Source organism: Sceloporus occidentalis, unplaced genomic scaffold (assembly GCF_023333645.1).
Source record: "Sceloporus occidentalis isolate IW3139 unplaced genomic scaffold, rSceOcc1.0.p SCAF_7, whole genome shotgun sequence".
NCBI lineage: Eukaryota > Metazoa > Chordata > Lepidosauria > Squamata > Phrynosomatidae > Sceloporus > Sceloporus occidentalis.
In genome coordinates, this window is record NW_028316987.1 from 13,112,711 (window position 1) to 13,126,142 (window position 13,432).

General features: G+C 43.2%; 1 protein-coding gene across 5 annotated transcripts in view; it reads left to right on the plus strand.

The window, feature by feature from the left end:
* Positions 1 to 13,432, plus strand: part of ATXN7L3 (ataxin 7 like 3) — a 32,889-nt gene continuing 19,457 nt past the window's right edge. For 2 of the 5 annotated variants that reach the window (XM_089531961.1, XM_089531965.1), the window contains exons 1-3: positions 2,211 to 2,452; positions 11,033 to 11,156; positions 12,653 to 12,785. In XM_089531961.1, the coding sequence (XP_089388087.1) occupies positions 11,106 to 11,156; positions 12,653 to 12,785 (184 nt within the window). In that variant the 5' untranslated portion in view covers positions 2,211 to 2,452; positions 11,033 to 11,105. Of the gene's footprint in view, positions 22 to 2,210; positions 2,453 to 2,474; positions 2,711 to 9,768; positions 9,954 to 11,032; positions 11,157 to 12,652; positions 12,786 to 13,432 lie in introns of those variants that run through there. The other 3 variants (XM_089531964.1, XM_089531962.1, XM_089531963.1) reach the window with 3 other exon arrangements.

The window sequence follows — 13,432 nt, forward strand, 5'->3', positions numbered from 1 at the left end:
GAAATCCTGTTACTGAAAAAGGTATGTATTCTTGGGACAAATAGAGAGGAGCGGTAGGTGGGCAGAACTGACCTTAAAAGTGGGAGTTGGATGTAACTTTGTGCGTATGGTTACCATGGATGGTGACATGAGCTTCAGAAATGTGTTTAACATATTGTCTGTTCCATCTTGGGTTTGTCAGCTTCGGTTCCATTATCATGAAATGGACACATCACGAATTCATTTCCAAAGGTCCATGTGGGAATAGTCTGGCCTCTGCCCTATACATGAAAGTAAGCACAATTAAAATAAATGAGACGTATCTTCTGAGTAGATGTATCTTTATAGGATTGTGTACAAAAAGATAGGCTACAATTTCTTTCGCTCAATCAGTCTCAAAGGTGCTACAAGACCCCTTTGCATATCGATATCCCAGACTAACCCAACTATGATATCCGCATTATACAAGGTGTTGCCTACCATGGTTTAGCCTTCGCCAACCTGGTATCCTCCAGATGTCTTGGAGTTGTATTCTAGCACATTTGAAGAGCATCGGTTGGGGAAGGCTAAACCATGGTGGGCAGCACCCATTCCTGTATAACGCAGAGACATAGCTGTGATAGTCTGGGATATCCATACGCAAAAGGATCTTGTATCACCTTTGAGACTGACTGTGCAAAAGAAGTTGTAGCCTATGCTTTCATAGACTTGGTCTACTTCCTCGGATGCATGGAGTGAACTGTGCCCAAGTCTACCAAAGCTTTGGACTACACCAAATGACACACCCAACCTATTGGCAGATTGCCTTGTACAGCAGCACTACTCAGCGTAGTGGTTTGTTGACTGGTCTATGAGCTGTCAGTGGCTGATCCAAGGCAAGTTCTCAGGAAAGAAAGAAAGAGAGTTGTAATCAGTGGGTACAAATATGGCACTGACCCCATGAACACTGGGGGAGAAACCCTACTGGTCCTCCACATACCTTAAGATGCACTGCCCCATAGCACACCATAACATCATGTTTAAGATTCGGACAAGCATGCTGGGTGTACACTGATAGGAATGTGTGTTCGCGTCTTTCTGTGTCTGAGGAGTAGAACAAGTCTATGAAAGCATACGCTACAACTTCTTTCACTCAGTGCCAAAACACACTGCAGAAATAGTCTAGTTTGATGCTGCTTTAACTAGCCTGGCTCAATGCTAGAGAATTGTAGTTTTGTGAGCTGTTTAGCTTTCTCTGTCAGAGCGCTCTGGTGCCACACAACCAACTACAACTCCCAGGATTCCCTAGCATTGAGTCACAGGGTTTTCTTGTTAAGTTTCTTCAGAGAGGTTTTGCCACAGCCATCCTCTAAGGCAGAGAGAGCGTGACCCAGTGGCTTTTTGAGCCTGAGTCGGGATTCGAACCCTGATCTCCAGAGAAACCAGGCTTTCTTGACAAGCTTCTTCAGACAGGGTTTGCCATGGCCATCCTATGAGGCTGAGAGAGCGTGACCCATTGGGTTTCCATAACTGAGTCAGGATTTGAACCCTGCTCTCCAAAGTCACAGGGTTTGCCTTTCCTATCCTCTGAGGCTGAGAGAATGTGACATGTCTGAGGCCATGGCTGAGCTGGCATTCAAACCCTGGTCTCCAGAGTCACGGGGTTTTCTTGTCAAGTTTCTTCAGAGCAGTTTAGCTCTTGCCATCCTCTGAGGCTGAGAGAGTGTGACCCAGTGAGTTTCCATGGCTGAGCCAGGATTCAAACCCTAGTCTCTAGAATCACAATATTTTCTGGTCAAGTTTCTTCAGACAGAGTTTGCCTCCTTCATCCTCTGAGGCTGAGAGAGTGTGACCTATTGGGTTTCCATGGCTGAGTCAGGATTCGAACCCTGATCTCCAGAGTCACAGGGTTTTCTTGACAAGCTTTTTCAGACAGGGTTTGCCTTTCCTATCCTCTGAGGCTGAGAGCGTGTGACCCAGTGTCTTTCCATAGCTGAGGCAGCTCAAACCACACAGCAATGCCTTTCAATGCACCACAAGGCTGCAGCCACCACATTCCCCTCAAGCAGCACCATCCTCCTCCTCCTCAGAGAGGCTCTCCCTGCCTCACACACAACCTTGAACCGAGGCAAGGCGGCGCAGCCATTGGCCGTCCCCTTCCCCAGGCGCTCTGCCATTGGTCGCCTCCCTCCTCGCCGGAGCCTAGCATGTTCGGTTGAGCCCTTATTGCAAAGGTGCCCAATAATAATAAATACCCCAAGAAGAAGGCTCTCCAGTCTCTTTCCCTTCGGAGGCGGCGGAGGAGGCGCTAGGCCGCAGCGCCTGCCCATCCTTCCTCCTCCCGTCCCTCTGCCCCTTCCTCCCGCCGGGGGCCTTGCGCTGAGCTGGGGCCCGGCCAGGAAGGGGCATGGCCGCATCGCCAGGGGGGCGAGCGGGCAGGGGCTGCCTTCGGGGCGGCGGAGGAGGCCGGCTCTGAGGAGGGTAAGTCAGGAAGGTAAGTCAGGCATCATGAGAGGGAATCATGGCGCTCCTGAGGGGAAACAAAAGAGCCCAGCGAGGGAGGAACGAAACTGCCCTTCTGGGGGTTGCCTTGTTGTTGCCTCCAGGGACATATAGATCCCCACCCGTTGGCAAGTTTCTTCGTCCACACTGGGGAAACAATAACCCGCTTTGGCACCGCTTTAACTCTTTCCGAACTCAGGGCTGTGGAATTCTGGGAGTTGGAGTCCCTGCTGCCCACTGCTTCCTTTCGGTGAGTCTCAGAGGTGCTGCTGCTGCTGCTGCAAGGTCTCTCTACATCATCATCATCATCATCATCATCATAGCAAATGCATCTGAGGAAGTAGGCTGAAGTCTAGGAAAGCTCCTGCAGTGCTACAAGATCCCTCTACTTAATAATGATAATAATAATAATAATAATAATAATAACAAATCTGAGAAGTATCAAAAGGTGCTACAAGATCTCTCTTAATAATAATAATAATACCAAATGGATCTGAGGAAGGAGACTGAAGTCTAGGAAAGCTTATCCCTCCAACTTCTTGCTTTCAGTCAGTCTCAAAGGTGCTACAAGATCTCCCTAAATAATAATAATAATACAGTATCTCTACATAATAATGATAATAATAATAATAATACAAAATGCATCTGAGGAAGGAGACTGAAGTCTAGGACAGCGCCTGCATGCTACAAGATCTCTCATAATTTCAGTGAGGCTCAAATGTGCCACAAGATCACCCAGTGCTACTTAATGGCATCCACCCAAGGATGAAACACAACCTAAGTTCGAAACACACAGTGGACCCTTGTTATCCACTGGGGTTTGGTTCCAAGATCCCCTCTCGATAACAAAATGCATGGATGCTCAAGTCCCATTAAATATAATGACATGGCAAAATGGTGTCCCTGATGAAAAATGGAAAATCAAGGTTTGATATTTGAAGTTTATACTTTTTTGGAGCATTTTCAAACCGTGGATGCTTGAATCTGTGTATTAAAAATCAGTGTATAAGAAGGGCCAACTGTAATCCATTTTGAGACCACTATAAGTGCCCTGGCTCACGTCCCAAACACACTACAGAAATAATCCAAGATTGCCCTCCTGCTCAGTGCTAGGGAATCCTGGGAGTTGTAGTGTTTGTGAGACCTTTAGCCTGCTCTGTCAGAAAGAGAGCCCTAGTGCCAGATCAAACTACAGTTCCCAGGATTCTCTAGCACTGAGCCAGGGCAGTTAAAGTGGTCTCAGAGTGGATGATTTCTGCAGTGTGTTTAGGATGACAGTCCTATAGGATGTTAGTTTAATCTCTTAAGTATGGGTGGAAATAGGGCAAAATAGGGGAATACTTCAGTTTGCTTGTTGTTGTGGGCCTTCAAGTCCTTTCCAGTTTATGGAGGCCCCAAGGGGAACCCATCATGGCATTTTCTTTGCAGGTTTCTTCAGAGAAGGTTTATTATGGCTAGCCTCTGAGGCTGAGAGTGTGTGACTTGTCTGAGGTCACCCAGAGAGTTTACATGGATGAGCAGGATTTGATTCCTGGTCTCCCAGTGTCCCAGATTCAGCATGGTGTAGTGGTCTGAACGTTGGAATAGGTCTCTGGAGACCAGGGTTCGAATCTCAACTCAGCCTCAGTGGATGGCAATGGCAAGCCCCCTCTGAAGAAATTTGCTAAGAAAGCCCCATGATAGGGTCACCATAAGTCAGAAACAACTTGAAGGCACACAACAACAACTTCCAGTGTCCTAGTCCAGTACTCAAACCACTACAGCATGCTGGCCAGTGCGGAGGACCCATTTATTTTGCTCTTTCTCAAAGCAGGTTTGACAAATCCTGGGAGGAGCATCAAGGAACCATACTGGAGCCTCCATGCTCAGGGACACACTCTGCGATGCTGAGGGGAGGAAGCAGTCGAGTCTCTCTCTCTGTGGCTTCAAGTCACCTGTCGACTTGTACTGTATTTCATAGGGTTTTCAGCCAGCGTGGTGTAGTGGTTTCAGCCTTAGACTATGACTCTGGAGACCAAGGTTCGAACCCTGGTTCAGTCATGGAAACGCACTGGGTGATCTTGAGTAAGTCACACACTCTCAGTCTCGAGGGAAAGCAATGGCAAACTTCCTCTGAACAAAGCTTACTAAGAAAACGCCAGGATAGTTTTGCCTTAATGTCGCCATAAATAAGAAAGGACTTGCTTCTCGTGAAGAATGATTGCTGTTGAAAAACAACAACGTTCCTTCAAGTCGCCTGTTGATTTAGGGCAACCCTATGGATTTCAGAGGGTTTTCTTAGTCAAGAATCCTCAGAGGTGGCTTTGCTAGTTCCTTCCTCTGAAATACAGCCTTCAGTACAGGGTGACCTTGGGAGTTGTTGGTGGCCTCCATCCAAGTACTAACCAAGCTTAGTTTCCAAGATGAGATAGGATCTGGTGGTTAGGTATTCAGTATGCTTGTTGACTTATGGCAACCCTATGGATTTAATAGGGTTTTCTTAGGCAAGGAATCCTCAGAGGTGGTTTTGCCAGTTTCTTCCTCTGAAATACAGACTACAGCATCTGGTATTTGTTAGTGGTCTCCCATCTAAGTACTAACCAGGGCTGATCCTGCTTCGAGGTTCAGACTGGAAGGATCTGGTAGCTTTAGGTATTTGTGTGTGTGTATATGAATTCAGATCACCTGTTGACTTAGGGCAGTGGTCCCCAAATTGCTCTTTAAGATATTTTGGACTTCAGCTCCCAAAAGCCACAGCCATGTTGGCCAAGAGTCTGGGATTCTGGGAGCTGAAGGCCAGAATCCCTTAAAGAGCACAGTTTGGGAACCTCTGACTTAGGGGGACCCCATAGATTTCACAGGGTTTTCTTGGTCAAGGAATCCTCAGAGGTGGACTTGCCAGTTTCTTCCTCTGAAATGCAGCCTACAGCACCTAGTATTTGTTGGTGGTCTCCCATCTAACCAGGGCTGACCTTGCTTATCTTCCAAGACCAGAAGGGATCTGGAGCCTTTTAGTGTATTTAGGCTCTCCTCCGGCCCTGTTTGTGAGGTCCCCAGAATCATTTGACTAGATCCTGTTGGCTCAGAGTGGTAGGCTGCATAGACCTTTGGTCTGATTCAGCCACTTAACTCTTTCATGTCCCTCTAAAGCAGTTTTCCCCGAACTTTGGTTCTCCAAATGTTTTAGCCAATAGCTCCCAGAATTCCTGACTGTTGTCCCAAATGACTAGGGCTTCTGGGAGTTGAAGTCCAAAACATCTGGAAGACCAAAGTTTGGGAAACACTGGGATAGAGGACATTCATGGTAGGTGCATGGATGGAGAGTCACCATGGGATGGTGATAGATAGAATGCCAGATTTGGGAAACTCGGGATAAAATTCCCACTCCGCCATGAAGATTATTAGTCAACTTTGGGGCTAGTACCATCTACACCACAACCCCATAAATTATTGAAAGGAGAATGGATTATAAATTTAGCAGATAAATGGACTGTTGTAGTTTTGATTGTAGTTCCATGTTCAAAGGCAGCATAACTCTGAATACCAATCACAGTGGGGAACAGGATTTCTTCCCTCCTTATCTCCTGCTTATAGCCTTCCAGGTAGAGTTTGGAAAAGTTCCTTTCTTGTCCCACAGTTCCCAACTCTGTTTCCAGGGTATCTGCTGGAATAGCCAGTATTGGTGTAGTGGATAAAGTGTTGGCCTTATACTTCGGAGATTTAGGTTGAAATCTCCACTGATCTGTGGAATTTATTGAGTGATCTTTTGGGTGGTGGTTGTGAAAATAAAGCAGGAGAAAGAGGAGCCATGGCTACCACTTTGAACCCTTAAAGAAAAGGTGAGATATAAATGTGAAGCTGAGGAAGAATTAATAATAGGCTGCTGTTGCAAAACAGATGCTGGGTTTGAGGAAGCCATATCTGAATAAACAGGTAGGGAAAGGTAATGGAACTGATCTTGGCTTTCCTGGTGAAGAGGTTAGGTGTAGGATGTGTTAGGTAAATTGCTCTGTGGGCTGGATTTTTTTAAATAGCCGGGATTGGAAAACTGTGGCCCTCTAAAATCTTTGATACTTTGAACTACAACTTTCACCATCTCTTACCATTGCCCATGCTGAATGGTGAAAATGAGATTTGTAGGCAAAAAATTCTGGAGAGCCAGGTTTCCCATTCCAGTTTTAAAGGGGGCAAAATTATAGAGAACAGAAAAGGCGGGGTGGTTATCAGAGAAAGGGTGGGGCTGGTGAAGAGGAAAAACTGGGAAGCAGCTACACGTTTGAAGGAAGAAATTGCAAAGTAAAGAAATGGAGAAAGTCTAGAAGTAAAGCCTGGAAAGAAGAGAAAGCTAGTGAATAAGCAGCCATTAATAAGGCTTACATTCAAAACTGTGAGGGTATGACTGAATTAAGGGGACTGGACAAGGAAATGGACTCCTTTGACTGGTTCATGGGTGCTCAGTTGGGGACCAGGAGAGGGGTTAAAAAGTGTAAAGATGGTTTGGTATGGTGGGAATGGAGGAAACAAATTCCTGGTAGGGGAGAAGAAAGGGTAAGAAAGGTTTGTTCTTGATATTATGTGCCTTCAAATCATTTTCAGGATGTTGTATGATGCATTATATGATGTTGTGTTGAACTACAACTCCTAATTTCTCTAGCCAACAAGTTGTGGTCTAATCTCAGGAAAGTTCTTCCAGTGTGAATCAGACAGTTCACAGTTAAGTACAATTTCCCCCTATTTTCAGAAGCACTAAGATAGGCTGAATCTCTTACATATTTTATGGTGTTTTTTTCAGGAGAATGCCTTCTCTCCTCTTCCCCCACTACCACTTGGGTATGATTTTGAAAATGCTCAGCCCCAGAACATGTTTCTACTGGCACTGCTGCTCTGTAATGTGTGGAATAAAGGCAGGGGTCCCTCTGAGCAGGTCTAGAGTATATTTTCTTTTCTGTTGAGCAACCTCTATATACAAGGGAGGGGTTAGGGTGATGGCATCAGTTTAAGCATCAGTTGGACTCGAAGTCTGAGGAATTGTTTCTGTGGCTTGGGAAGAAAATGTTTAAGGAAGATATTAATGCTTTTTATGCTGATGGATTTGAGTTAATATGGAGGGTTTGCAGTGGTGGAGGAATGAATGTTGGAGAAGAGCACTGGATTGGTGGAGCAAAAAAGCAAGAAGGTGGCGAGAGGAAGAACAGCTTTGTGGGATGAGATAAGCGCCGGTGAGTCAGGGAGCAGATTAAGGAGTGCATGGTACAAGGGTGTTGGTTGAGAGGCATGGTGGAGGGGAGAGTTCTGTAGTTTACTTAGAGGAGGTAGCAGTGGTCATGGAAAGCTATAGGAAAAAGTAGTCAACCTCACAGCCAGGATTTGGAGTGTGCTCCAGTCTGGTAAAAGCTACTTAAATATCAATGCAAATTAATAAAGCCTATTAAATCCACTACTGTTTGTAAGCCTATGGACAGGGATTGGGAGGAGATAAAATAGACTGGGGAACTTTAAAAACCTAAGGAGTGAACTGCTAATCTTCCTGCTGTGATCCTGCAGATGTGGCGAAGCATTTTCCTAATCAGAAGCCAGTTCTGCTTACAACTGAGACCACCACTACTCTGTCTCCCCCCTCCTTTTTTTGGCAACTGGGTCTAGACATGGGAATAGGGTGAGTGTATTGGTCTGATTCCAGATGGCTAGCTGTGGGAAGGCCTTGGATGTACAGAGGGATCCCATACTGTCTGGGGTTTCTTTGCCCTTTGTTAGGCTAATGAAGTCTGTGTCTGGTGTTGAAGGAATCCTTCCTCCAACAATAGGGAGCTGAAAGAGCCCCAAGTCATTGGCCATAGTTACAAGCTGGGCCCATCCTTTGTAAACTGGATTTTTTCCTTCCCACTGTTGTATTAAAACACAATCCATTGCTTTCCATAATTTACTTTGCCTCATTAGGTGCTGTAGTCCTTGTTCCCTGCTCCAAATGGAAATCCACCCTGCAACAAGCTATGCCAAATCTGGAAAAGACAAGGGATATCATAATTTATTTTAAAAACCTGGAACATTAGTAATCTACTTGCTTGTTTTGGATTCCCAGCCACAGTTGTCATGGGAAATGAGTTTTGCCTGCTTTCCTATCTAGACTTGGAATTAGGATGGGGGTACAAAGTGGTATGTGTTTTATTAGTATATTCAGCATTGGCAGAATGTTTGTCCCTCCCCCCCCCCCCTTATTTTCCTTTTCCCAGTGCAGAGAAAAGATTGCAGATTTTTAGAAGCCAGTATTCTTTTTTTTTAAAAAAAAACCAAACCTGCAGAGAAGTGAAGGAGGGAGAGAGCTGTATTTTATTATTGTTGGTGCCTCATTTTGAGTGACTCTGGTCCTAGTACAACATTTGGTTTGGGGAAGACACACATACCCGAAAACAGTAGATAACACCAGCCTGACTCCAAGGGTAGAATAAATTGAAAAGGTTTCTTTTTTTCTTTTAAAAAATAAGTGGACACACAAATGCAGGAAGCCAGCTTTTGAGCTACACTTATTTGTTTGTTAGACTTTGGGATATTTCAAATCAGTTAGTTCTTTTTGTGTATATTTTGTGTATATGTTCTCCACCTCACTCAAGAGCTTGATGTAAAGACTGAGGAACTCAGTCTGTAGCTGTTCAGCTGGACTAAATATCTCAACACAGTTTTCCATCTAAAAATGGATAAGGACTTGTTAATGTGACTTCTCTTTCTTCTCCACCATAATTGAAATGTAGATAAGCTGGGAACTTCCTTTTAGCCAAAGCCAGTACTGATATAGTACTGTTTTTGCAGAGGGTACATATTGAAGCACTCTTCTTTGAATATTGCTGCTTTCCTGAATTCATTTGTATTGACATAGACTGCATTTTCCCTTTAGGGCCTGGATATTTTCAGCAAAAGTGCGAGTGAGTCAGCAGATATTCCTAGATCTTGGAACTAACTATGCTACAGTTTTTGGAGGGTCCAACATGGTACAAATTAAAAAGAGATTGACTGTGCCTTCTGGGTGGATTATCACTGTGAGATGAGGGGACCACTCCTTTTTTCTCTCTTTTATAAACCCTTCTGAAGAGCTGTTTCTTCTCCTTGTTGTTTGTAGCATCTGTGGAAGGGGGTGTATACTTCTAAAGGAACAGGCAGATAGACAGTCTTGCCTTTTAGGGTGGTGGGTAGAAAGGCAGTGGACCCCACAACAAACTCTTTGTCTATTTTCAGATTTTTGCTTTTTCTCCTCCTTGGTCTTTCCTATATTTGGCAGATTGGATTGCTCTAATCTGTCAGATTGTTTTCTTCATGTTTACTGCATTCATTTTGCATATGCCCAATCTGTTAATGCAGTGCTGCCATTTCTAAGTACAGATACACTGGTATTTCGTGTCAGTTAATTTGCTTTCTTCTTTATAGACTCTTCTAGAATCCTGGTCCATTGAAGATGTTGGGAAATACACTTTAGTTTTTCTTCATGTGTTCTTGTGTCTCCTTATGAATTTACAGTGACAGCAGTGAGTACTGCACCTAGAAATGTAATGTTAAGAAATTGGGCAGGTATGCAAGCCAGTGGTGCTTTTGTAGGTGAAATTTGGTTGCTGGGTTGTGTTCTCACTTAGACCAACATATATTCAGAGGAAGGAACTGGACGGTCCAGTGCCTTTGGTCCTAAGTTTAACTAATGTTCTCTCCTACTATCAGCTTAGTGACAAAGCTGTTGACTGCCTGTGATGAGCACAGGCTGACCTGTCATAAGAACCTAAGAAGAGTCTTGTTAAACCAGACCAAAGGCCAATCTAGTCTGGCACTCTGTTCCCATAGCAGCCAATGGGAAGCCCATGAGCAGATGTGTGCAATAGCACCCTCCCGTTTGGGTTTCCCAGCAACTGGTATTCAGAGTCATATTGCCTTTTATTCTTTAGGTAATATATAGCCATCATGGATAGTAGCCATTGATAGCCTTTGTCACAAGTTGACATGAATACTCTTGGTCAGAATAATAAATTCTGCATCAAGGTAAGTTTGGCTTCTGTGACCTAGAAAAATCATGCAAATTGGTTTAACTTTCTCTTTGCTAATACCTGCTGTTTTGCAGAATGTGTTTTTGTTGTGCTCGTAATGGCAGGTTTGCCATTGTTACCCCACTGACACACAGTTGAGTAAGCTTTTTCATAAAGCAATCTAGCACCTGAGATTTTGATAGTTGTCCCTGCTACAAGCGCAAGGGTCAGAAATTTGTGTGGATGGTTGGATTTTTAATGTAACACTGAGATACTTAGGAGGCTGAATTAAGCACCCCTTACCACATTCTAGTTACTGTCTTGTACTCCCTCATAATACACAGCTCTGTTCTTAACCCTGTTCCATTCTTTAAAGAGCTGACAGGTTTCTGGGCAAGAGAGCAGTAAAATTAGATGTGTTTTAAACAAGTATAGAACCTGGTGAGTACTTAAAAACACTTAATAGATGATGATGATGATGATGATGATGATGATGATGATGATTCATAGGAAGACGGGAAAGTTGCTCATCCTCCACTTGGAAAGAAAGTTTCCATGCAAATCATTGTGTCCTTTTCTCTGTCCTCACATAGGGGGAACCCTTCCCATTTGAGCCTGGCCTCTGCTATGTTGCATTCTCAGCATCTTCTCCGTTAGCTTTTGCAAATGAAAATGGAGGAAATGACTTTGTCGGGCCTGGATAACAGCAAGTTGGAGGTAAGTCACCTCTCTGGAAAGAAAAACTTCTTGCAAAGATTTTGAAGGAACAGTGCCAGCAAAACCAGGCTGAAATGGACAGGTCCATGAACACCTTTGCTTAGAGGACCTGTAATCTTGGGAGCAAGGTTTAGCGTTAGGATCAGACAGGGCAACCCTTTATCCTAGAGCCTTTTCTTTGTGCTATGGTGTTACTAGTGTGACATTTGAAATAAGAGGGTTTTGTTAATACAGAGTTTAAAGTGAAGTGTAATACTTTCTTTGTCTGCAGTGAAGAAATCATTCATGGATATATTAGCTCTTAGTGCCACCCAAGCAAGAGATCATGTAGACTCAAATATTCACACTATAGCCCCTACCCAAGCTCCTTCTTTCAATTTTTATGTATTTGTTTATTTTTTGGTTGCCTTAGCCCAAAATTGGTATTTTTCACTCCTCTTTCTATTAGGCCTATTCATCTTTAATTAATCCTTTCTGTTCTTTTACCCTTTTTCTCCTGAGATTTGTACCTTTATAATCTCAGAGATTTGTAAAGTTTCACTTTCTTGTAGATCAAATCACAGTCCAGAGTTACTAGTAACTACAGCAAACTTCTGGTGTCATTAACATGCATATCCTGTTCTCTCCTTGCCTCCCCCTTTCTCAACCATAGCCTCTGAAATGGATCTTGTGCTTCTTACCTGATAATAACATTGCACAGCACTGGTTTGTAAGAAGAAAGAGGAAGAGAAGGACAAATCAATTAGACTTCTGGTTCCACACTACCAGTACCCTTCTAATCATGTTATATTGTACTTTGTTCCAGCCATGATGTTTTTATGTGGGTTTTTGTGTATGCTGCCTGGATATAACAGGCAATGTAGAAATATTTTTAAATAAATAAATGGGTTGGTACATTCATTGATAGATGTGATCAAAACAGGCTTTGATATGCATTCAAAAATTCAGATTTGCATTGTGATGACAAAAGAAAGTAGTTGAAGTCTGGACAGCCAATTAATGGTGGGTGCTTTCTGTGTTACCGAGAGCCAGAGTAATTGGAGGAAACACAGCTGATGCAACCCTTTATTTCAGTAGGATGCATTTGTGCCAATTACAATCAGCCCTTCTTATCCATGGATTTTTTATCCATGGATTCAAGCATCCACGGTTTAAGAATATTTTTTTAAAAAAGTATAAATTCCAAATAGCAAACCTTGTTTTTTCCATTTTACATGAGGGACACCATTTTGCTGTGCCATTGTATTTAGTAGGACTTGGGCATCCACGATTTTGTTATCCACAGGGGGGCCTGGAACCAAACCCCAGCAGATAACAAGGGCCCACTGTAATAGCTCACTACTATTTACATTTTGAGTTCTGGACTGAGATATGATTCTGGGCTTCAGCCCTGGGATGGAATATTGGCCCCTGTGGAGTCTTTCTCTTGTACTCTACTAGTCTTTTTTGTGAAATATCTTTATGCCACTACCTTTTTTGGTCTTCTTGCTTTCTAGGCTGTGGCTCATGATATTTACTCAGACTTGATTGAAGATGCTTGCTTGGGCTTGTGTTTTGAAGTACACCGGGCTGTCAAATGTGGCTACTTCTTTCTGGATGACACAGACCCTGATAGTATGAAGGACTTTGGTAAGTCTGCATTTGTAACCACTGACTGCTTTCTGGAAATTTTGAAGACATGGTACAAGCCCAATTTTCCCTGAATTTTTTTTCTGAAAAGACTAGACATTTTTCAGAAAAATAAAAAAATGCAATATTTTAAAAACCTCTTTACAAATTGAAAGTAATTTTGTTACTTAAGGAATATAAAATTCATTGTATATAATTTTGTTTGTCCTCAAATTATCGTGTTTGATACATTAAAAGTACTTTTCATCAGAAAATCATTACAAATTGAACTTTTCAAAGAGGTTTTTATTACAAATCAAACTACAGTGTTCCGAATTTTTGTTGTGCCAATTTGAAGAGCAGGCAAACAACAAAAATAAAAACAACACATCAACATTAGTAAAACAGAAAAATGATTTTATCTCCAGTAGTTTTCCATATTATCAAGCCAACATAATGCTCTCATTTCTGTAAAATGAACTAAGGGGCAAAACAGACCATCCTGAAGGAACAGCTTGAAGCCACCCCTAGGAGAGCCAAGTTGGGGCTGCAGCAACCGCACACTGTGGCTCCAATTTACCTTTTTGCCAGCCCAAAAAGAAGCAGCATTTTTGAGCTGGCAAAAAGCTGGTTGTTCCCTCCCCACCGCAGCTTTATGGCGCTCCTGC